We start from the raw sequence: 25,804 nt of genomic DNA on the forward strand, positions 1-25,804 counted from the left end.
GCTCGCTGGTACATCGGGCGGTCTGAGAAACGTGTTTTGCTTTGATTCGGTCGGCCGTTTAAAGCCGGTTCTGTTATTTGACGATGCTATTTTCGGTTTGACGCTCGCCCGTGGCTCCTGATCGCAATCCCGAGCCCAAGCCGCAATGAGAGAGAGCGAGAGTTTCAAGAACCGTTTTAGTCCCTGGTGTGTTTTTGCACAATGTGCAACCGTGTTTCGGTTCCACCCCCACCCCCCTTGATTTATGTGAATCGGTCACTCTGAGTGACATCACGACGAGACGGGGAGAAGATTGACCGCATGCGCTCTTCTCCCCCCCCCCGGGAGACGTCGCTCGGTCATGTCTCGTCTCTGGAGGCCACAGAGCCTCTCAGCGGTGGGGGAGGGGGGTGATCCCGAGAGGCTGAGCCACCGATCCTGAGAGCTGGCTTCAAATCCCAGTGTTACCAGCCTGTTATTTAAGCTAAAAACTATTTGAAAACTTTATTTTTTATTTTATCAGGGTAAGGCCCACTGAGCCACACGGCTCTTTTTCATAAACGGCCAAATACTCTACAAGGCGTGACGTCGATTCTAAATGTAGAGAGAAAAACCGGAGGACCCGGAGAAAAATCCACGCGACCACGGGGAGATCACGCAAGCTCCAAATATGCACGTGTCAGGGTCCAGATCGAACCGGCGATCTCCTGTATAGCAAGCGAGGTAGTTAACGTCTCGCCACCGTGGTGCCCTCAAGTGCGGCGAGTTTACGGTCTCAATCAAGTCGCCAGCGACTGCACATTTGTGGCAAGCGCAAAGTGTCAAGGAGCATAAATCATCATCACGCGAACTCCGGTCATCCTCGCAGCAGCCGCGGCTTTTGGCTAGGCATCGAACAAAGACGGCCACCGCATCGCACGGCGCTTTCAGATGCGCTTCTGCAGCCGTCTGGAACGCGCTTCCTATATTAGCAAGGCACTGGAGCTGTGCACTTTTAAATAATCTAGTTAGAAAAGTAATTTATTTTAACCGCTTTTTGTATTTAGTTTGTTGTTCTTCCCCCACACATCCGATTAGCACGGTTTGCTACGTACGATGCAAAAAAAGTTGAATATACCTACCAAAAAAAAATACCGTGACGTTAAAATCCGATTTCTCACTCGCCTGGTCGACCGCTTGACTCCCACGCAGCCAGTCGTGTGGCCATTATAAACAAACAACGGTCACTTGAGGTCTCTAAAGTAGTTTTGCGATATCTGTTGTGAGGGGCACCATTCTCGCTGGAGCACGGGGGCGGGGGGGGTGACGCCCAGCCCGCTCAGAGTTCCCGATGACACGACGACGCTAATAGCTCAGCAGTGACAACATCGGGTAAAGGACAAACTCAACAAACTATTTGGCTGCTGATGTAATTTTCCACGTTGTAAGCCGCCACTTCTTCGGGCTATAATTTGTGATGGCCAGGTCGCTTGTGAAAAAGAGAAATCTCACTCGGTGAACTTTTTTACCTGGTAAAATAAAAATAATAAGTGAATAGTTAATCTGGTCCCCTTTCTGCTGGGAGGCTTTGTGCTGGATTTCAGCTGGAGGTGCGTCTCCACTAAGGAATGGACGGGCTTGTTGTGTGTTGTGGGTTAGTTTTTTTCCGGCCCCGTCCAGGCAACACCGGCCACACAATGGACGAGGAGGGGGGATAGGGCCGCTGGTTTTGGAACAAAAAATAAATATCTCTCGTCGCCACCGTCCGTCCACTCTGAATTTCGGGAATCCGCCCGCGGGCGTATGCGAGGACGACGTGAGTCTGTGCGGACCAAGCACAAGCCTCGTCTTGCCCCCGCTGCAAGAACCTCGGCCCCAACCTTCCGCCACCGCCGTCTGGCGTTTATCCGTTGGCGCTCGCTCCTTGCGCCCGGTGCGTGTGGTGGTAGGCGCGCGTGGCTATGCGATGCACCCCCCCCCCCTCTCCCTCGGTTGCGGGTGCGGGGGCGGTTGTTGGATCGCGCAGAGATGAGGCTTTTAATGGTAATAGTGATAATAATTTAGCACTTTCTGTGCCCGCTGATGTTCTCGTAGCGCAAGGAAGGACGCCGCCGCTGTGTTTCACGGGCACAGTCGTTTGCTGCGGTGGTTTTGAAGTCCGCGGTATTCCCTCGCTGTTCACGAACTTGCTATGGCCGCGGATCGCGTCTGGAATTCTACACGGCTGCGTCGAGAGAGAAAGAAAGTTACGCTAGAAAGTGATGAGATAAAGTGATGTGGAGTGTTCCCGAGGCTGATTGGTCGTGCCCTTTCACAGTTGAGCTCGCTCCGCACAAATACCCGTTTACTCATGCGTTGTCGTAATGGAAGGTTGGGAGGTGGCAGTGAGGAGGATGGAGATTTGGGTGGCGGGGGGGGGGAGCAGGCGAGCGAACGGGGGCGGTCAAAAAGCAAAAAGAAACTAAGCGGAAATCTGCAGGATTAATTTAAACGCCGAGTGACGGATGCGGTGACATTTTTGTTTCTTGAGTCAGAAGGCAGGGCTAAGCTTCCCTCTCTGTCGTCAGCGGCAACGTCAGGGCCTTGGCGGCGAGGGGGCTGCTTGTGTGGGGCCCGGCGAACCCGTGCTGTGATGCTTCGGGGTGAGTAGGTGTGGGGACGGTGCGACGCGCCCAAGTCCCCGGGAGCCAGAAGAGCCGCGGGTGTTGGGGAGGGGGGGCGAGGGGAGAAGGAGTTGGAGGCAGAGCCTTAAGGAGCAAGTGGAGATGGAGAAGTGGCCGCCGTGAGCAAGCGTGTGTTTTTTTTCAGCGAGCGTGTTGGAAAATGGTGAGCGGGGACGTGCGAGCGTGGAGCCGGCACGGGAGAGGGAGAGAGAGAGAGAGAGGGGGGGGATCGAGGGAGGGAGTGGAGGGGAGGCAGGGATTGAGGAAACGACGCATTTTCGTGACCCGCCATGACCCCCCCCCGGCTTTTGTGTCGGGGGTGCACTCCGTGCATTTATGTGTGAGCGCCGTAGTGCGCTTGCGTGGAGAGGAGCGCAGCGAGAGAGAGAGAGAGAGAGACGACGAAAACAATCCGGAGCGGGGCCACGACGCGGGGCGTGCGGCGGTAGGCGGAGGTTGGCACGGCGGCGCGGCGAGCTCCGAGCGGTAGAGCCGCCCCGGCGAGCGCCGGCGACGGGGCAGAGAAATCGCGAGGGCTCCACCTCCCTTACCCCCCCACCGGTTCTCGGGGAAAACTCCGGCCTCACGCCACGCGGAGTTTTGCCTGTAATGGTGACCACAAGTAAGGACATCTCTCTCTCGTGCTTTGCTCTTCTCTCCGCGTTTCCGCGACTCGCTCATCCTCGGACCCGCGGTGACGCTCTGTGGGCCCCCGGCTCGTCGCCGTGCGACGTACGGGCTACGTTCAAGGGAGCGCGTCGGAGCCGAGCTGAGTGGGTGCGCTGTGCCGGCGAGTGGCCGGTGGCCGATTGGAGGCTGCTTAAGAGAGGCCATCGGGTGCGACGGGTTCAATGTCGTCGTCTCTGTGCGGTCCCACAGATAACGTGGAACCCCTGCTCAACGCGATAGCGGACGTGAGTACGTTAGTACAACTGAGGATGTACGTACGTCCGCTGTCGCGTTTCTGAGTTTGCGCGTATTTCCGTACGCTTTCGCGTTTCTTGAGTTGCATGTACGTTTCGTACGTCGCAACTTTCGGGGGAACGAAAAATGTAACGCATTGTGTGTGTGTGTGTCAGCACTTTGTATTTTGTACAGAGCCGCCGTTGATTTTGTCTCCTGATAATTTTTCGCGCCTGTGACCAAATCACCCGGGATATCGTACGATCTCGGAAGTTAAGCGTAGCTTGATCCTGCACGGTGCTTGGACGGTAGACCACCCAGCACAACGGGTTGCGATAGGCTGATGCTGCTGATGATGCTGCTCATAATAAAGATTTATTAGGTTAGATCGCCTAAGTGTCGATGTGTCGTTAATGTTCCATCACCCGACACAGCCGATTATTAAGGTTTGTCACGTCAAAGAAACTTGCGAATTAGTTACTGCTACAGCACACCGGTGTGTTGGAGAGTAAACACACAACATGATACCGATGCTGCTGCTGATGATGATGCTGCTGCTGATGATGATGCTGCTGATGATGATGCAGCTTCTGCGGGGCTCTGTGGTCAGCAGCAGAGAGTTGTGCAGCAACATCGATTGTTGTCCTGTACTTGGAGAAGGGGGGTTGGGGGGGGGGGTCCTAGACCGGTTCAGATATCGCTCGCCACTGGTGTTCGCCGTGGGCCAGGAATCGAACTCGGGTTCATAGCGGTACCGTGCCACAGCTCCTTTATTGGCTTACGGTACTGAATTCAATTCAGTGCCTAAATTATGACTGAATGAATGCAGTGACCGGAATTGTGTGTTCACGTCCGCACGTCTAAACACAAGTCTCACACACACACACGTGCACGTACACACGTGTGCTGACACGTGCACGTACGCACGTGTGCTGGCGCGTGCACTCGTGCCCGCTTATAGCCTGGCCTCGTTTACAACGCTTGCTCACTCTTGCTCTGTACAGATTTAGTCCCAGCAGATGTGCGAGACCTCGCGCTCCTGTGGAGGAATGCCACCGATTATGCGTGTATGTTGTACGTACGTTGAACTTCTTTCGCACCATACGTAGCCAACCCTACTGATCAGAGGTGCGGTGTATGTACGTGTGTTGAACTTTTTTCACACCGTACGTAGCCAACCCTACTGATCAGAGGTGCGGTGTATGTACGTGTGTTGAACTTTTTTCACACCATACGTAGCCAACCCTACTGATCAGAGGTGCGGTGTATGTACGTGTGTTGAACTTTTTTCACACCGTACATAATCATCTATGCTACTCGGAGGTGCGATAATTTCATACTCTTGGCCGATTCTGCTGTCCGAACCTAACCGCAAATTTAGCTCCCGATATCCGCACACGGTTTCCCACGGGTAAACAGATTATATAGAACGAATCATCAACCCCCACACCCCTTTCCCACCTGCCCCCAGCTAAAAAAGCGCAAATTCTCGGAAGACTCGCCGATAAATACGACCAATTTCCGTGCATTGATTTGGGGTCACCGCGGATATGAGCAGTCGCGGGCGATGATAGGGCCTCGGATAAGCGGGGCAGCTCTACTCTCGAGCTGTGGATTTCATTGCCGAGCGTTTTTGTTTGCTCTCGCTGCCACTCAACGTTGGACGGGAATGTTTTTTGGACGTCGGGTTTTGCTGCCCGATTTGGGTCGGCCCTGTTCTCTCCATCTGGGGCTTGCGACCGCTGTGCCTTCATTTTCAGGCCAATGTCCCTGAACGCCACCGTCTTTTGGGCCATTCCCTACTCGTTATAAATTTGCCCCCTTTTTGTTGTTGTTCTAGCGCAGGCTTTGATTCGTCGCCGTTTGCTTTCTTCTTATTTTTTGGAACCCGGTATATAACGGCAACGTGGTTGTTTTTGTTTTTTAAACGAGCTCTCGACCTTCGGGAATATAAACCCGCGCGTGAATGTAATTCCGTCTGAAGACGGCGAAACGTAAAACCGACGCGATTAATGCTGTGTGATCAATTGCTGCATGCGCAACCAGACCCGGAGCCCATCGCGATGAAATTGGTCCTTGGCGATTTTAACAAACGTGCTTTGCTGAGCGGGAGTTGACACCCGAATCTCTCCGCTCACTCTTTGTGTGTGCTGTGATGAAGGGCCATTTGCCGGGAATGTCAACTGTTGTGTACGTTTCCTATTGAGGCCACACTGGTCTTATATTGACGAATGCGTTTTAGCTTTTTGTTTTATTTACTTGTGCTCGTGTCCACCGCTGCGTTGGCAGCGTCGCCAGATACGTTGTTTAACTGTAACAGGTATGACTGTTGCGATATCGATGGCTGTGATGGTGGTGATGGCGATGTGGTGGGGGGGGGGGGGGCGGTTATTGTGAAGGCTCGCGCTCTGCGCTATGAATCTGGCGACCCGAGTTGGATTCCTGCTCATGGCCAATACCGGTGACGATTATCTGGATCGGTCCTGGGCCTCCCTAAGGTCGACTCATGAGTACTTAATGCGGTGTGTGAATATTACCACTGGGGAGACAAAGGCGGCCGGGCGTGGTGCTGGCCACCCACTCCCTCGTGTGCCGTGCCGGCCTTCATAGGTGCTGGCTAACAGCACTTGGCCCCAACAGTCTGTTCAGGCTATATGGGGGATCTTTGGTGATGATGATTATGCTGATGTCATTATGAGTGGGTGAATGTGTTAACTTGCACGTTTTAGGCACTCGAACGTGCAATTCCGAATATGAAAATAGCCAAGTGTTGGTCACGAGAGGGAATGGAATTTTTATTGCACAGGTGTTCATAGAGTGCACAACATGCTGGGTAAATCCAAGGTGGCCACGTACTGTTACTATTATCTTGAGGGACAGTATTATTACTTTTAGCCAAGTCAAATCTGCCACGCAAAAGTTCCATCATCATACTCATACACATAAAAATATACAATGCTCTTCAATGAAAAATAAATATATATATACTATATATACTAATAATACCATGTGTGTTATATATTTTGGGCAATCTTGTACAGTTACCGCACATTTTGTTATTCGTAACAGATTTTTGGGTCATATCGCGTGAGTAGATTACCACTGTGTGTTGTACACCCTCCTCCACCTGACCCAAACATCAATTGTGAATCATGATGTAGTGTGGCGAAAACTTGCGTGTACAGTTTTTACTAATGCTTCACCGATGAACGTATCCAACCGGCTGAAAATTGTACGAGGCAATTATCTCTCATGATCCTGAGACGCAGCAAATCCATCTGGCAGCTTCACGCGAGCTGATACGATGGCTTCGTTTCCACAGTGGGCGTCCTCTAGCGCGCGTGATCTCCTTGGGGTGCCACGATGTTAACTACCTCGCCTGGTATGCAGCAGGTCGTGGGTTCGATCCCAGGAGTGAGTGTGCGTGTTCTCCCTGTGGTTGCGTGGATTTTTATCCAAGTCCTTTGGGTTTTCCCTCCACATTTAGAAACATGCACAGAGAATATTTGGCTGCTTTAAATTTCCACTCGATAAGCCACTTCGTTGAGCTGTCATTTGTGATAGCCACGTCGCTTTTGGAAAATGGATGCATAGCTCAGTGGGGCCTTACCTGGTAAAATCAAAAGGTTAGTTTTTTTTATCCTGCTTGTTTGTCCACCAGCCCATCGTTAGTCTCGACCCACCGGCCCATCGGCCCTTCCCGTGACACGTCTCGCCCAAGCCCACTTCACTTTATTCACGTACCTATGTTGAACTTCTTTCGCACCGTACGTAGCCAACCATGCTAATCGGAGGTGCGGGGGAAGAACGATAAATGGCACGCAGTCTCTTGTGATCGCTCCAACTTGCATTTGTTCTCTCATCAAAAGATAGGGCCCCATATTATCATCCAACCTCGGCCTCCGTACGGGATGCCATCATGGTGCAATGGAGAACGCTCTGGAATTTGAATCCTGTGGTCCCATCTCCCAGCGTGGTAGTTGATACAATTAGGAAAGTTTCTTAAATCCCACCATCCCTCCCTCCCCGCACCACTTCTGTTCACCCAGCAATGTGGTTAGTCGATGGACAGGGCACGTGTGGTGGGGTAAAGTGTGCCTGCTCCAAACCTCCTCTGAGGCATCTCGCCAGCACGGAAAGAGTAGGCCAAAATCCACTCTCCAAACGGGCCTTCTGCTAGCAAGTCGTGTGAGCGAGCAATCGCTGTGCCGCTGCTGCGCCTTCAACCATCCCGTCGTGGTGTTCTTTGGCACGGGCCAAACGCTCGGCGTTGAACAACGCGTCGTTACGACTTAATCGCCGTAACGGCGACCCCCCCCCCCAGCCTCCTCCTCCGCCCGGGTGCCTAAATAAAGCGGCGTTAATCACGTCGCTGGCGGTGCGCTCAATATGGCCGTGGCGGCGGAGATGCGGCGGCAGGGCGCGCTCCGTAGATGGCGTTGTGTAAAAACGTGTGACCCTAATCCCGAGTAATTGGCGTCCGTTTACGGTGCGCCGCGTCACCCGCCCCCCCGGCGAGTGTTGAAACAAACCGCAGCTCAGCGGGGGCGACGAGGGGAACGCTGGGTAGAGACATTTACAGCGAGCGGGGAGGTGGGGGGGTGCCGACGCTGTTTTAAAAACAACAACAAAAACCGTGTCGAGCGGAGGCTCGAGGGAGCCGAGTCGACACTGGGTGATATGCTGGGGCTCGAATCCGGGTTTCAGCGGCCCCGTGATTTAGATCGGGGTTCTCAAGCGTAGCGAGTTTGCTGGTCTCAGCCTGGTCACCGATTCCACGGCCGCATTGAATCCTCCCAAACAAGGCACAACAGAGGGGTGCCACGGTGGCTCAGAGATGTCATCTTCCTCGCCTGGTATGCAGGAGGTCGTGGGTTAAATCCTGAACCTTGTTGAGTTTGCATCTCTCTCTCTTTCTCTCCCCCTGTGTGCGCGTGGATTTTTTCCCGGGTTATCTGATTATTTCCCTCCACATTTAGAATCGACGTGTGTTTTGAATATTTGGCTGCTGTACATTTCCACATGATCAGCCACTTCGTTTAAGCTGTCATTTGTGACGGCCAGGTCGCTTCTGACATAGAACGATAGAGCTCAGTGGGCCTTACCTGGTAAAATAAATAAAAGTTTGATCGTTGTTAAGCGTTTAGTCTGCACGTCGAGATAAAGATAAAAGTTCAGTGCTGTGAACGCTCTACTTGTGCCACTACCATTATATTATTATAATTATGATAATTTTCATTAAAATAAATGATAATTATCATTTATTTCGCTGAAGATGTTCGTGCTTTAAATTGTTAAGTTTAAATTTTTGTCGATGTAATGATGCATGAGCACATACCCAGCAGACAGCTAAAACGATTTGTGTTGCTGCGTGTGTGTGTGTGTGGGTTCTCGTTGTGTTGCTGTGTGTGTGTGTGTCTTCTCGTTGTGTTGCTGTGTGTGTGTGTGGGTTCTCGTTGTGTTGCTGTGTGTGCGCGCGCGTGTCCGGCTTGTCATGTTGCTGTGTGCGCGCCTGTGCGTAGCGATAGACACAGCGACATTAGCCTTGTGAAACACGTGGCCCTGTGTGCCCTACCGCTTGCGTCTCACTGGGCTACAGGGCTACATTATTATTCAGTGGCAAACTTTCCGTTTGTTTTGTTTCATGTAGACGCCGGTGTGAGGCTGGAGTTTTCATGGTTAGAAGGGAGAGAGAAAAACCCCCCGACCGTACTGGAAAATGTGGTGGAAGCCGCGTTGCCCTGCGGTAATTCGGCGTGCCGCAATCCGTGTAGCAAGCAGGGGACTTGTTAGTTGTTCGTTATATTTTTTGCCCACGTTTTTTCTTTTTTCTCCGCGGCGGCGAAGGGTGGTACGTTGATTCTTTTGCACAATGTTTTTATTCATCATCGCTTTGTAAAAGGAGTGAACGCGCGGCTCCACGAGCCACAAGGCCCTCTCCTCCAGCTACCCCCGCGAGGCCCTGCACGTCGCTGAGTCGTTCCTCTCATCTTGGGCAAGTCACTGAATCGTAGGGATCTTCAGTGGTTACTCTCATCCTGGGCAAGTCACGGAATGATACGGGTCTAAAATGAGTCGTTTTGGTCTGGAGAAACCGTGGCAACGCAAGGCTTGCAAACACAAGCACAGCTGCAGCTAATTATTTTCGTGTAGTATTTATCTTTAAAACATTTTTATTCAAATAATACAATACTCCCAATACTCCCATAATCATAGTAACGTATTTATGATTTAACGATATGCAGATGGCACGATGAGATCAGCTCTCGTGCGCAGGAGCCAGATGGATTGTTGTTAGCGTCGCGAGGCTGTGAGAGATGGCGACGGCTCGGAGGAGGACCTCATCCAGCAGTGGATAGTCCACGGCTGGCGATGTCGATTTCTCTTCTCCTCCTTCTTCTTCTTCTCTCGTGTCCCACCAGCCGACGCGTGCGCCGCTTGCGCCGTCACACTTTGCGTAGCCGTGTAAACGGCGAGGAAGAGCGTTTTTCTCACCGCGCCGCGGAAGCCGTCGCAGCCGCCCACCCGCCTGCAGAGGTCGCAAACGGGTTTTGATTCCTTACCCGTACCCGGCCACACCAGGGTCGCAAACGGCTACCCGTACCCGGCCGGGTACGGGTAGCCGGGTATCAGGTAGGGTACGGGTATCGGGTACCCGGTTGCCACCTCTGCCCACCTGTTGTCGGATTTTCAGCAGCCCGGGGCAGGAAGCAGCAGTCGCTCGACGTGTAAAATTAACGTCGGCCCTGGCTTCGGCACCGTCTCGCTGCGCCAGCTGCTGTACCCGCACCTTCGATGACCATAGATGGCTACGTACGGCGCGAAAGAATATCAGAATATTCTTTTATACTGGGTTGAATCCGATGAGCTATGAAGCTCTTTTCAACACATGTCAAAGTAGTTGGTGGGGGGTCAGAACGTCACAAACAATAAAAAAAAAACTTGCGGTTGGTCTCCCGTTGGCCGCAGATGTCGGGTTACGAATGGCCTGCAATCCTCCCGAACGCACCCGTTTCTCTTCGCCTTTCGTCCTACCGTTGCCCGCTGCCGTGCCCACGCTCGTGCTCGCTTTCAGCGACTCGCAGATGGCGGTGAGGTGGCGGCCGCCGCCGGGCCGTTCTAGCTGTCACCAACCGCTGTCCACGCCGTGTCGCTCGCTCTCTCAAGGGAAGCGGACGCGCGTGAAGGAGCTGGCTGCGCATGTGCAGTTTTGGAGAAGGGGTGGAACTTTTTGATTGGGGGGGGAGGGGGGGGGGTCTTGGTCGTCCCTAGGATTGCCGGCATTGAGTTGGACGGGTGGCTTTCAACAAATCGGCAGCCGTTGTTACCGGTGTCACCAACAGTTTCGCAATTTTAACTATTGACTATATTTATTTTACAAAGGTGAGGCTCCACTGAGCTGCAGAAGCGACCTGGTCATCATCACAAATGATAGCTCAACGACGTGGCTGATCACGTGGACATTTATCACGGGCAAATACGCGCGCGTCGATTGTAAATGTGGAAGGAAAAACCGGAGAACCCGGAGAAAAATTGACACTACCACGGGGAGAGAGAGACACACACTCCAAATGTACAACAGGCGTCAGGGTCGGGGTCGAATCGACGACCCCCTGGATACCAGGCGAGGGAGTTAACATCTCGTGAACGTGGCGCCCCAACAGCAGTAGCGGTCGCCTTCGTCGTCGTATATTGCTGTAGGAGATGCCAACAAGATGTGGTCAACCAGCAAGCAGAAGGCCAAACTGTTGAGCTTGAGGATGGCTTCCGAGGTTGCGAATCGCAGTCCTGGCTCCCCTTCCTGCTGTTGCGAGGCGGACGCGGGGAACCAGCAGCGTTCGCAGCGCGTGCGTCACCGCCGCACGCAGCGCGATGATGAGTGCCTAACCTGGCCGTTGCCTCCGTGACGACCCCGTGACGACCCCGTGACCCCGCCAGTGGAGGACGTCGCTGGAAGGGGTCTCGCTGGTATCTCGTTTGTGTCTCTTGGTTAAAGATTCGAGACGAACGAACGAACGATTTAATGAATGAATGGAATGAGTGAGTGAGTGAATCGTGGCTCTCATCTACCGCTCGTAACATGTGCGAGTGATTAGCCGTGGGCTCTTCTACCATTTTGGTTAAAATGTCGTGTGTTTATGTTCTTTAATGGTTGCTGCGCGTACGTGACTTGTCTCGAGATTGTAGAGAGTGTGCGGGCATGAGCGAGCGGATGAAAGGCCAATGAAGGCAAAGTGTGTACCCGTGCATATTGTGTAGTGCGTGTGTAATATCTTAATTCTGCTGCAGCTAAAGTTGGGCTTTTGATAGTTTCTTTAGTACCTCCATTAAAATGAGAATTGGTGATGTTAATTTTAATTGAGCCGACCGTGATTCTTGTGCTCGCGATTAAGTCCTAGTGGCCAGCTCTCATTCACTCGCTCGCTCACACTCACACGCTCGCTCACACTCACACTCTCACTTTCTCACTTGCACGTTATCGCTCACGCTATCACTATCTCTCACGCTCTCGCTCATTCTCACGCTCTCGCTCGTGCTTTCTCTCACGCTCTCAAGCACTCAAGTTTTCGCTCATGCGCTCACTTACTCTCTCAATCTTGCTCATACTCTCACTCAAACTCACGCTCTCGCGCGTGCGGGAAGAAATAAATTAAACGGCTTTGAAAATCCGATAGGATCCAGGGCAAAGGAGGTCACACTGGGGGGATTGATGTCGCAAAGATTTTATCGCAGTCATTGCGGGTGGGGCGCTTGATGCAAGGCTCCCTGATCCACCAACCACGACTGCATACAAACTTTAACGGGGCAAAGGAGGTGAAATAAATGTAATAATACTCTCGTGTGTGTGTGTGTGCGTGCGTAATTGTGTGGGGAGCGGTGGTGTGGCAGTTATCACTCTGCGCTACGAACCCGGCGACCCGAGTTCAATTTGCACTCACAGCCACTGACACCAGTGACGATTATCTGAACTGGTCCTGGGCCTCCGCTAGATCGACTCAGCCTCAAACGGGTACCTGGTGCGGTGTGTAAACATCGCCACTGGGGAGACAAAGGCGGCCGGGCGTGGTGCTGGCCACCCACCCCCTCGTGTGTCGTGCCGGCCTTCGTAGGTGCCCCAACAGCCCGTGAAGGCTATACAAAGATGGATCTTTGTCGTTGTATTTGCTGGTGTGTGCACTCACGGCGTATGGAACAAGTGAAAGCGCGAGGAATGTAATCGAGTCCGATGCAATGGGAGGCGAATTGTCCTGGCTCAAATAATTTGACGTCTTCGACGGGAGGGTGGTAGGTGCCCAACTCTCCGTGCGTCTCCCATCGCGACGTCATTCGGCTCCTGTGTAGTAGAATGCTCAGACGAAAACAAGATTCCGTAAATGTTAGCAGATGGGGGGGGGGGGGGGGCGGTGGGTAGATGCCCGGGGAATTGAGGCGGGGGGGGCTGTGGTAGTGGGTGGGTGATAGACGCGTGGTCTGATTTTAGACACGGGAGGCAATGCATCGGTCGGGCGGGGGGGGGGGGAGGCTTTTATTTATTTATTTGAGTTTTGTTGTACACAAGGACAAAGGCCCCGCCGCTGCGGAATGTTGGGCCACAACAACAACAACAACAAAAAACTACTGCACGCGAATATCCACCAGGCCCCCCATTGTACCCGACGCGTCCTGGTTGATGGGGTAGGTGGGAGGGCAGGTAACCCGGGGAAGTCGGGGGGGGGGTGGGGGGAGACAAACTATTTGTCTCATCATTTACATGGAAAATACACCCGTGGGCGGGGGGTAGCTGTGTATGTGTAAGTAAAAGGGAAAAAGGGGGAGATGTGTTTAAAATACAGGTGGGGAGTTGTGGGGCTGATTCTAACACCGTCTGCGGGAAAAGGAGGAGGCGAGGCCGCGTCGCTAATGGGGGGGGGGGGGGGGGGGCTCGCGACGGCCGTGTCGGAGCAGTTTGTCATCGCTGCTGAATTCCCGACTTCAAATCCAGGCACGGAACGTCGTGGTTACCGCAGCTCGGCTCCCAGAGATGAACTTCACCGGCCGATTGACCGAGGGGTGAACCGCTCGTCGCAGCCGGGTTTCTCCTTTCTCGGGGCTCATCGGCAAAGCCGGGTGTTGATTAAACCACGCAGGGATGTTTCGCGAGTGACAACCCCCCCCTCCACCTCTCCCGGCGTGGGACGGGCCTGGGGTCCGCACCCGACCCGTGACTTTAATTCCGCGTGGCCCGTGCCCACCGCGAGGGCCTTCCACTCCGAAGCGGGCTGCGCGCAATGTCTTATCCGTCGCTGCCAGCGTCGTAGCATCACCAATCGGGTACCGGAGGGGAGTGTTGTAGGACCAGGCAAAAGACCGCGTTGGTAAAATTTCGCTCGGTCGTATCTGTCACCGCAATGGCCTCTTTGTGCTCGGTCAACGCGCGCGTTGTAATTCTGCGTTGTCGTTGGATGACACTGAGGTGCGCGTGCGTGCAGTGGTAAGTGTGGTTGCCCGCAAAGGCGTTTGCAAGTCCTGTTCTACCCTTGCGAGGAAGACGATTCTCCCAAGCGAAGGGCACCTGTCGATAACTACACGCGTTCATGAATTCTGAACCGAATAATCATTATTTGTTTGCAAGTGAATCGACAAACCTCGATTAAAAGCAATCATCTTGGCAGTTTGTTATATCACAACAAATACGACGATAATAGCAATCGCAATAAGAACAATAAATCCCAATTCTTTTGCTCCCGGGAAAATCGCGCACCACCTTTCGATGGCCTCGGAGTGACGGAGCACACCACAATCGCAGTGTCGCGTGTCCACGCTCCCACGGGCCACCAGCGCGCCCCTGTCACCGTCACGACCCCCACAGCCCCATCGACGCGGCGTGGCGCGGCGTTAATCAGCTGTGCGGTGCGCTTGCTCCCAGTTGGAGGAGGGCGTGGAGGGCGGGTTGGTAATTCAGAAAATGATGTTTTTTTCGGTATTTTTAGAAACTTGCTTTCTTTCGGGGTTTCAATTTGCACCTTGGGTTCATTTTGTGTTTGTGAGTTGAGAACTTGTCACTTCCATTACGTGGGGAAATCTGGGGAGAATAAACATCGCGAGAGACGCCGTACACGCACGCACACATACCAGGTTTAAAATGACAGGCTTTTTGGGAAACACGTGTGTGTGTGTGTGGGGAGCTGTTGTAGTGTAGCAGGGTAGCACACTGCGCTACAAACCCGGCAACACAAGTTTGATTCCCGCTCACAGCCACCAACACCAGTGAAAATTATCTGAACCGGTCCTGGGACTCCCCTAGGTTGACTCAGCCTCAAATGAGTACCTAAAGTGGTGTGTAAACATCAGCACAGGGGGGATAAAGGTGGCTGAGTGTGGTGCTAGCCACCCACCCCCTTGTGTATTGTGCTGACCTTCATAGGTGCTCACTTACAGCTCCTGTCTCAACAGCCTGTTCAGGCTATACGGGGATCTTTGTCGTTCGTGGATGTCCGGAAGGGGTAGAGGGTGAATGGCTTTTAACTCGCTGTGAACCGGGTTCAATTCACGGACATGGATGGCGCAATGTCAAACCTAAACCTACTGTTATCATCATCGTAGTCATCATCGCAATGTACAAGGCGATCGATATTTAGATGCTTCACAGATTTGTAACGGCCCTCCTTGTATGCATGTAGGTTACACTTCTTTCGCACCGTGCATAGCCGACCGTGCTTATCGGAGCCAACCTCTTTGCTGCGAAAGTGATGCCTTGCGTAGGTAGGAAAGTGTTCAGAGATTGAATGCGAGCATTCAGATTGGTGGGAGACATGTAGAGGAGTTCACGAATGTGTAATTTCTCTGTAATTGGTTCCAATTATTTGAGTGGGTTATTATCGTCAATAAACGCCACATTCATGGACCCAGAGGGGCAAGAGTACGTGGCTCATAGGCTGCAGCAGTGGTGCCGGTACATCGTGTAGGACATGGCCTCATGGCACAGGGGTCATCGTGCCAAGCCAGCTTAGAATCTTGGGTTCGAACACCGGTTTCTGCCACTGCCTGTGATGCGACTGGGTTCTCTAGTGTAGTGAGTTGATGGTCTTCCAGTAACCACTGTGGGCTATATTTCATCTCTGAGAATTAACATATCTGGAACACTCTTCCTTCCGATATTAGGAAGCCAATGGAGTTGTGCACTTTTAAATGTAGATTGAAAACTCACTTTTTAGACCTGCTTTTTGTATTTAGTTTGTTGTCCTTCCCCTGCAACGTACGGTGCGACAGAAGCTCTGCATTCATACGTATTCATTTTGTGAATGTCACGAACGCAATCATTACTCTCTGTGGTCAGGAGGGTAGGAAAGTGCTGCCCCCCACAGTGCGAATCAGAGGCGACTGGAAGGGATGTCGGAGGTAGCTCTGCAGCGTCCACTTCCGCAGGAAGAGTCCGCGCTCCTGTGCGAGAGATCCGAACGGATCCTGCCGTCCTGTGGCCACGTGATGCCGCCAAAACGAACGATCGGGTCAATGTCGGGGGCGGGGGTTGGGGTGGGGGGAGAGACAAAAAAAGAAAATAAGCAAAAGCCCCGGTGCGTCGTGCACTGCAGCAATGGGCGCGACGCGTGCACGAACACGCACGCCGAGAGAATGCTGAGCGAGTGCCTCCCACCCCCTTCAACTGCGTGCAGGCAGCGTGCAGGCAGCATGCAGGCTTTAAAAAAAAAAAACACCTGCAGAGGCGCCTGAACAGAATTTGTAAGCAGCATCCGGGCCTAGGAACTGCAACGGTCAAATTAACGAAGTAAACACTCGTTGTCCGCACCCATGACTCACGGCGGGCACTCGCTTTAAAAGTAGGGCATGTCATCAGTCCTTCTGGCCAGGATGCAGCGCAGTGGGCGGATAGCAGCGGGGGCCTGCCAGTTGCGAACGTGCGGGCTCACGTCCCAGCCGGGGTCAACTCTGCATTGTCATCTTCATGATCATCCCCAGGATATTACCATTGCCGTCGTTATCTTTGTCGTCATCATCATCATTATTATCTCCGATTTAACACGTAGGCCCCCCCTGGTCAGTCAGTGAAATTGGCACTGTCAGGAAAAGCTGCCGCCTTTGGTGCGAGTGTAAAAGCGATCGTTGTGTTAAGATACGTGAGTGGTCTCTGCCATAGGAACGTGGACATTCCATGACAGATTCAGGACCGATATTGAGCATGACCACCACACATTGCGGGAGCACTTTTATTTTTTTACACTGCCATGGTATTTGGGGTTCTCATTATCCGCTGCTAGATGAAGACTCCGCTGGCCAGGGGTTCACGCTGCACCCCTCAGCCCGGTGCCTCCCTCGGCTGTCGTAACTTCGCTAGTCTTGTCCGTCAGCGAACGAGTAAATTCTTTAACTCAATTTATTTCACCAGGAAATGACCAACTGAGCTATGGGGCTCTTTTTCAGATGCAACTGGGCCATCACGAATGATAGGAAAACTTGTTGTTGTTGGCCTATCGTGTAGAATTGTAAAGCAGCCAAATATTCTAAATGCGCGATGTCGATTCTAAATGTGGTGGGAAAAACCTGAGGACCCGGAGAAAAATCCATGCGACCACGGGGACAGAGACACACAAACTCTAAATATACAGCAGGCGTCAGAGTCGGGATCAAACCCACTACCTCATGTATACCATGCGAGGTAGTTAACATCTCCTAGCCACCGTGATGATGATGAGAGAGAGAGAGAGATACCGCAAACTCCAAATATACAGCAGGCGTCAGGGTCGGGATGGAACCCATGACCTCCTGTATACTAGGCGAGGTAGTTAACATCTCCTAGCCACCGTGGCGCCCCACCGGATGTATGTTCTCTGCTCGTGACCCCCCGTCGCAATAAATGCGCATGTTTTTCATCGTTGCGCAACGTCTCGGATTCCCGCTCTGGAGGATGAACCTTCACACGCTCCGTGTTCCCGCCCTTCCTTCCGGGGCTTTCATCGTTTTTGTCTTTTTAAAAGAACGCGGGCGGGCGTGCATAAGCGCTTGCATGCGCGTGGAAGGGCGCGCGTGTGCGTCACTGCCCGTCAGACGTGTTGCGTGCTCCGAATCGGCTTTCTCTCTTCGTCTCATGTGTATTTGTCTTAACGCGACGCCCGGGTGTGCGATGGGGCATGACCGTTGAAGAATTCGTCGTACAAAAATCTATTTTCTAGTGAATGAATGAGGCTTACAGTGGCGGGGGTGGGGAGGTCTTTTGTTTTAAATGTGTGTTCGTCCTGTATGTTGATAGGACAATTGCCGCAACTGCGTGTGGGTTGGCGGTGGGGAAAAAACGGTATGCTGTGCGCGTGCACGCGTGTGCACATACGTGTGTGTGTGTGTGTGTGTTTGGAGTTCGATTCCCAGCCGTGGCTAATGGTACCCGAACTTTCCCTGGGGCCTATCCACAATTGACTCGGCTTCAAACTAGCACTTGACGCGGTGTATACATTTCAGCACCGGGGATACGAAGGTGGTCGGGCTTGGCCGCTGGCCGGCACTACCGCGTCATCTTAACCGGTGCTCGCGAACAGCGCTTTGCCCTGACGATTCACAAGTCTAAACGGGATGCGAAACCTTTGGTGTTGCTGTCTCCGCGTGCGCAGTGGAGGTGAGCCAGTCCCTGTCCACGCAACCCAACCTCGGCCTCCGCGCCCTCTCCTCCATGCCGGGCGTCGGGGGGGTCCTCGCCTCCGCGGGGGGCAGCAGCGGCGAAACCGGGATGGGCAGGTAGCGGTGGCGGCGCCATCGTCATCATCGGTGCCGAGCTGCCCTCCTCGGCGGCATCTTCGCCACCCCAGCAGCAGCAGCAGCAGCAGCAGCAGGCGCAGCCGGCGACCCCGGGTGGCCTCCCGCACGAGCAGGACCTGCAGCACGAACTGCAGGCGCTCAAGCAGCAGCAGCAGATCCAGAAACAGCTGCTGCTCGCCGAGTTCCACAAGCAGCAGGAGCAACTTGCGCGACAGCACGAGGCGCAGTTGCAGGAGCACATCAAGGTGGGCGCCAGGGTGAGAGTGCCTCTGCCCCCCCCCACCCGCCCGCCTGTTCGGCCCACCCACCCCTCGCTCGGAATCGGAATCTTGATTCGTCCTGGAGGAATCCGATGAGCTGTCCAGTAGGGGCCCGCGCTGAACTTCTTTTTTCAGCAGGTTTCACCCAGAAAATTATTATCTTTTTCTTATTTTCCATGTGTTTGGTCCCACTGAGTTGCGTAGCTCTTTTTCAGGAGCGACCTGGCCATTACAAGTGACAGCTCAACAAAGTGGATCGTCGTGTGGAAATTTAGAGCAGTAGCCAAATACTCTAAACGTGTGATGTCGATTCTAAATGTGGAGGGAAAAACGGGAGGACACGGAGAAAAATCCGGGTGACCACGGGGATAGAGACGCGTAAACTCCAAATATACAGCAGGCGTCAGGGTCGGAATCTAACCCACGACCTGCTACATAGCAGGCGTGATGGTTAACGTTTCGCTACCATGGCATCCCTGCTTCATCCACCCACCCGTCTTAGCTGTGGCGGGCAGTGAAGGTGTGGAACGTGCGTGCCACACGCTAACAAGAGTGGAACCCTGAGCAGGCTTCTCCTGGAGCACTAAGCCCAGCTGCTGCTGGTCTCGATGCCGTGGGAAAACTTAAGAGGGGAGACACGGCGCAGGCTCCGTGCAGGCCCTGGTCCTAGCGCCCTTCACGAGGGCACGGTACTCGAAAGATTTGCAGCTTTTGTTCGGTCCGTCTCCTTCGCTGACGCGTGCGTGCGTCTGTGTGTTTGTGTGTGCCCTTGCGTGTGTACGCGCGCACGTGCGCCCGTGTGCGTGCGTCCCCTCCCCTCTCCCACCTCATCCCCCCGCTCCTCCCCCGGTCCCTCGGAGCAGCAGCAGCAGATGATGGCGCTGAAGCGGCAGAGGGAGATGCTGGAGGCTCAGCGGAAGATGGAAGCGGCGCGTGAGGCCGAGCTGCAGGAGAAGCAGCGGCGCGAGCAGCACCTGCAAGCGCTCAAGTACAAGGAGAAGGGCAAAGAGAGTGAGTGTGAGCGACGGGGCGGCTCGCCACGGCTGCGTTGCCGTGGTAGTGGCAGTGCGGAGCTCCGAGGGAGCACCTTGAGATCCTGGCAACCTGGGCTAGATTCCCGGTGACGGCGAACATTGGTGCCGAGTGATACCTGAATCGGTTCTGAGCCTTTCCATCGTTCGGTTTGGTGTGTAAACATCAGTGATGTTTATATGTATGTTGAACTTGTTTCGCGCCGTACGTAGCCAACTGCGCTAATCGAAGGTGCGGGGGAAGTATAACAAACTAACACACACACAAAGCAGTTCTAAAAAAATGAGTTTTCAATCTAGATTTAAAAGTGCATAGCTCCAGTTGCTTCCTAATAGTGGCTGCAAGTGGCTTCTTTGGAGACAAAGGCGGTCGGGCGTGGTGCTTACCACCCACCCCCTCGTGTGCCGTGCCAGCCTTCATAGGTGCTACTCTCTAACGGCACTTGCTTCTACAGTCTGTTAAGGCTACACGAGGGATCTCTATCTTTGTGTGGCGTCTCAGGCGCCGTCGCGAGCTCGGAGGTGAAGCAGCGCCTGCAGGAGTTTGTGCTCAACAAGCGGCAGCGCGGCCCCACCATCACCCCCAGCACGGGCGCCATCAACCACACGCTGCCGCACAACCAGCGCCTGTGGCTCGCGTGAGTTTGTGCGAGTGTGTGTGCGTGTGCGTATGTGTGTGCGCGCATGTGTCTGTATGTGTGGAGCGGCGGTGCAGCTGTTAACGTGGCCACCACAACACCAGTGACAATTATTTGAACTGGTACCTGGGCGACTCAGCCTCAAATGATTGCTTGGTGCGGTGCGTAAAATCATCACCACTGGGGAGACAAAATGTGCCGTTCCAGCCTTCTAGCTAAGAGCACTTGCCCCAACAGTCTGTTCAGGCTGTACGGGGGATCTTTGTCATTGTTTGTTTGGGGGTGTCTGTGTGTGTGCGTGGAGGTGTGTAATAATAATAATTTACAGCTCTTTGTCAATACATTGTCGGATTGGACTCCCCAAACATGGAGCTTGTTTGATCATACTTCACCGCGCACCGCCGCTGACTCGCCGCGTTGCTCTCGCGCCCCTGCCCCCCCCCCCCCCGTGTCTTTTGCCGACAGCGTGGCACAGCACGGCTCTTTTGAGAACAGCTCGCGGCCGGGCGGCGTCACCCAGCTGTGCCAGCACCCCGACATCGGCAACTACGAGTCCAAGGACGACTTCCCGCTGAGAAAAACCGGTGAGACCCGGCGGCCGGCCCACAGCGGCGGCAACGCTTCGAAAGCCATGTCGGCCGTGGTGGCCGAATAATTAAAATTGAGACCTTCCTTTCGTTAGTTTTCGGCAATGGCCGGGCTTCCGATCTCGAGGTTGCACGATCGATCGCTCAGCAATGCGCCCCCGTCTTTGTCCAACAGTATAAATGGGTCAGGTGGGGTAAAGTGTAACTCCTGTCTCTTCCACAAATGTAAGTCCTTCATCGAGAGAGGAGGCCAGTATCCTCGAGAGAGAGAGAGTTAGAGTTAGGGGCTGTCCAGAGTCCCTTCCGCCAGCAGTGGCTTGAGTGAGTAAATCATTTCTGGACTGCACTTTTCATTTAAAGGGAAACACGTTTTCGGGTGCACCGCACACACGATTCTGTGCGCTCCACGCTCGTGCCGTCTCTTGGGTTTCATAAAAAAATTATTTTGGTTCAAAACTTGCTGATGTCTTCCCACCCCCCACCCCGCCAACGACGCAGCACGACGCCGTTTCGTCAATAAATACATCTGGCGCTGCGTGCTCCTTGCTTTCAAATAAACATTATTTTAATATTTTTTTTCTTCTTCCCCCCTACGCTGCTGTTCTCGTGCCCACGTGTGTGGCAGCGCTCGCTCTGCCGCCCGCCAGAGAGCCGCTAGTCTCTCCGGGCGCCCCACCCGCGGCCTCCCCCGCTCGGCTGTCCACGCCCACGTTTAGACAACGCGCCTGGGACAGGAACTCAGACGTTTCGAAATAATTACGTGTGCCGTATAGACGGCCCTGCCCCGGCCCTGCCCCGGCCCTGCCCCGGCCCTGCCCCGGCCCTGCCCACACCTCCACACGTAGCCATGTGGACCACAGTGCTTGGGCATGTGTGGGTGGTTAGTCTGGCCCAGTGACCCGAGTTTGATATCTAGTCCTACACGTAGTGGATATACTTTCGCTGCTCGTAAATAATGATATGGCACCCATAATTCCACCGGGAGTCCATGCAGAGCAGCAAATCTTCGGTTTCAGCTAATTGAAACAGGCAGTTAGCGGAGATGCCACCGGACTATCGGGGACCTGGGTTCGCATCCAGGCTCACGCTCTCTCGTGTGTTGTTGGTGTGCCCACCCCCCCGCGATGGTGCACAGCGTCCGAGCCGAACCTCAAGCTGCGCTGCCGACTCAAGCAGAAGGTGGCGGAGAGGCGGAGCAGCCCCCTGCTGCGGCGCAAGGACGGCACCGTCGTCACCACGCTCAAGAAGAGGCCCATGGACGTCACAGGTGCGCGCGAGTGTGTGCGTGCGTGTGGTAAAGTGCACATAGCCTGGCACAAGTGCCATGGTGACGTCACCGCCACCTAGTGGCGAATGGCGGGTGTTGTGCATGTGTTTGCGAGTGTGTGCGGGTACGTGTCTGTGTGTGCGTTTACATTGTGTGTGTGTGTGTGCGAGTGTACATGAGTGTCTCAGTGACGATTATCTGAACCGGTCCTGGGCCTCCCTTAGGTTGACTCAGCCTCAAATAAGTACCTGGTGCGGTGCGTAAAAACATCGGCACTAGGGAGACCAAGGCGGCCGGGCGTGGTGCTGTCAACCCACCCCCTCGTATGCCATTCTGGCCTTTATAGGTGCTCGCTAACAGCACTTGCTCCTACAGTCCGCTAAGGCTATACGGGGGATCTTTGTATTTTGTGTGTGCGGGTGGGTAGGCGGTAGTGCGGTGGTTAGCACGTAGATTCCCGCTCGCAGTCAACAGCAGTGACTGTTTTCTGAACCAGTCATCGGCCTCCCCTAGGTCGACTCAGTCTCAAATGAGTATCGAGAGCGATGTGTAAACATCGCCACTAGGGAGACATTGGCGGCCTTCATAGGTGCTCGCGAACAGCACTTAAACTGGATGCAGTGTATCCAGCGCACATCAGCACTGGGGAAACAAAGGCGGCCGGGCATGATTCTCGTCGCACCACCCCATCGAGCGCCTCGCTGGCCTTAGCAGTTGCCAGGTGACGGCACTTGCCCCAACAGTCTGCATGGCTATATGGGGACCTCTGTCTTTGTGCGCGTGTGCGTGCAGGCCCCACGGTGTGCAACAGTGCGCCGGGCTCAGGGCCCAGCTCCCCCAACAACAGCTCCAACAACATCACGAACGAGAACGGCACCATGGGCTCCATCCCCAACATGCATGCCGAGGTAGCGGCCCTGCCCACACCTACACACGTAGCCATGTGGCCCACCATGTGCGGGCACGTGTGGGTGGTTAGTCCGGCCCAGTGACCCGAGTTCGATTCTCTGCTATAGCTAACGTCAGTCGTGTGAGATATCTAGGATGTTGTGATTTGTGACCATTGCCACTGGGGAGACAAAGGCGGCTGGGGATAGTGCTGGCCACAACCCCCACCCCGTTTTGTGCCGTGCCAGCCTTCGTGGCCGCTCGCTTTCCCCAACAGTCTTGAAAAGCTTTACAGGGGATCTTTGAGTGCTGTGCGCAAAGTATCCACAGTGGTGTGTTATCATCACCTGATGAGTAACACACTAATGAATGTAAACGACAAGTAACAAACTGCAATGGGATAGACATTGATAATTGGTTTTTTACCCTTTTATCTGGCAACAAAACTGACACCTTTTTTTTTTTTACAAGGAGTCATGTTTGCATAGACCAGAATACCTGCAGTCATAATGCAAAAAAAAAACATAACTCTGATAATGTCTGCACTGTCCTTGAAGTTGATTGGTCCACACACGAGACAGCTTTCCTTAGAGCCTAGTCTCACATGGTGTTGGACCAGATGACGCCAAAAGGCGCACAACTCAAAGACAATGCACCATCAGGGTATGAGAGCTCGGGTCAAGCATTTACACCATTGGAACCTCATTTGCCAGAAGAAAAAATATGATAATTGGTTTTTTACCCTTCTCTCTGGCAACATGATAGACATTTTAAAACGTGTTGGCGGATCGTGACGCGTAACGCTCACAAGGTTCACCCTAACGCAGAACGCTCGCTTTTAGCCGCGGCTCGTGCACCGGGCATCACTCTCGCGGCAATGCGAAAATACTTGCGCAGCACCGTTTAGCACCGACACATTTCTCTGCCATTACAATTCCTGTCGAGACCTCGGTGATGGCGACAGCTTGGGGAGAGGCTTCCAGTTTAGCCGAGGGAGGATAACCACTGGTGCTACTTGAATGTATCGGTCCGGGAGGCCTGCGATTCTGAGTTTGATCTCTGGCCAGGATTTGAACTGGGAACCGTCTAACTTGCGAGACGAGTGATCTCCTGACCCTCATCGCCACCAGGTGGGATCCGAATTGTCACTGGTGGTGTATTTGTCTTTACCTTGTCATTGACTCTCCCTCTCTCCTCGCTCTCTCTCTTTCGCGCTCTCCCTTTCCTCTCTCCCTCTCTCTCTCCCCCTCCGTCTCCGTGTCTCTGCGCCACCAGCACCCGATGCTGTCTCCTGAGCGGATGCTGACGCGCGATGGCAGCACCCTCACTCAGATCAGCCTCTACACATCGCCCTCGCTGCCCAACATCTCGCTGGGGCTGCCCGCCACGGGCGCCGCCACTCCACACGTGGGTGCCACACCCGCGCACGCACGCACAGCGCACGCACACGCACGCACACACACGCACGCACGCAAGACGTACAGGTGCAGCCCTGCGATTGCCTGCTCATGCCACCGCTGGCGGATGGGCCGGAGCTAGACATCCCCTCCCCTTTCCAGAGGATGTTTGGACGACTCGTGCACACTGGCCAGGCTGATGTTAGCCGTGGCTATGAATTGAACTCGGCTTTGCCGGGTTTGTAGCACAATGCGCAAACCTCTGCACCACCGCGCTGTCCGCAATAAAACATGCGCACATGCACGTGCCTAGACCCCCCACAAACACACGGTGCGTGTGCTCTGTCCCCCCCCGCTTCAGAGGAACTCAGATTTCCACCACAATGTGGGAGGCTTGCAATCACCTCCCTCCCTTTTACTCGGGTAACTGCCGCCGAATAGCCGACCGTAACGTTGTGAAAGTTATTTTTGTGGAATAAATGTACGTGAGCAGCTTGAAGCTGCGCGGTGTGCGTGCCATGACGTGAATGCAGATCACTCGGAGCGGAGTGGGGGCAGCGGTGGAGAGAGCGAATCGCAGTATGTGTACGTGTGTGCGCGTGTATGCCTTGTGTGTGTCTGTATTTGTGCTTATGTACGCGCGTGTGTGTGTCTGGGTTGACTCGTCCTCAAATGAGTACCTGGTGTCGTGTGTAAACATGGGGAGACAAAGGCGGTGAGGTGTAGTGCTGACCACCCACCCCCTTGTGTACCGTCCAGGCTTTTTTTATAGGTGCTCGCTTATAGCACTTGCTCCAATAGCATGTTAAGGCTATATGGGGGATATGTGTCTTTGTTGTTTGTGGGTGAATGGGGAGCGGTAGATTAGTGGTTAGTGCGTTACGCTACAAACCCGGCGACCCGAGTTCGATTCCTATTCGTGGCCAACACGATTTTCCAAACCGGTCCTGGGTCTCCCCTAGGTCGACTCAGTCTCAAGTGAATACCTGGTGTGGGGCGTGGTGCTGGCCACATCACCACCTTGTGTGCCATGCCGACCTTCATAGGTGCTCACTGGCAGGACTCGCTCGTACAACCATGTATGTGTGTGGTTCTACTTTTACAACGTCTCCTCCTCTCTGTCACCCCCATCCCTCTCCCCCCCCCTCTCACTCCGCTGCTGCTGACGCGATTGTCTGGCTTGACAGCCTGATTGTGAAATTGTAGTCGTTGCTCAGCGTCTACAGCAGCCGTACGAAAATAAGAAGATGACTCTCCTTCAATCCTCCGTCTTCCTGTCTCTACACTCACCTACCTACTCACCTCCCTACTCATCTACCTACTTACCTACCCCCCCCCCCATCTCCTTCTGTCCTGCGATCGCTCGACTACGAACCCCCTTAACTCCTTAAGGGGGTGCGGCACCGCGGTGGCGACATGTTATCTCCCTCACCTGGTATGCAGGAGGTCGTGAGTTCCATCGCGACC

The 25,804-nt window shown here is 53.9% G+C and overlaps 1 protein-coding gene across 1 annotated transcript in view; it reads left to right on the forward strand.

Annotated features, from left to right (window-relative positions):
* The window catches only part of LOC133358222 (histone deacetylase 4-like), an 87,487-nt gene that overhangs the window by 41,245 nt on the left and 20,438 nt on the right, over positions 1–25,804 (forward strand). Inside the window, 8 exon segments of the mRNA XM_061576465.1 lie at positions 18,125–18,246; positions 18,248–18,514; positions 19,393–19,540; positions 20,063–20,198; positions 20,664–20,782; positions 21,921–22,052; positions 22,845–22,960; positions 24,216–24,347. Of these exon segments, the coding sequence (XP_061432449.1) occupies positions 18,125–18,246; positions 18,248–18,514; positions 19,393–19,540; positions 20,063–20,198; positions 20,664–20,782; positions 21,921–22,052; positions 22,845–22,960; positions 24,216–24,347 (1,172 nt within the window).

Source organism: Lethenteron reissneri, chromosome 61 (genome assembly GCF_015708825.2).
Source record: "Lethenteron reissneri isolate LAM-NWPU_2019-01 chromosome 61, ASM1570882v1, whole genome shotgun sequence".
Lineage (NCBI taxonomy): Eukaryota > Metazoa > Chordata > Hyperoartia > Petromyzontiformes > Petromyzontidae > Lethenteron > Lethenteron reissneri.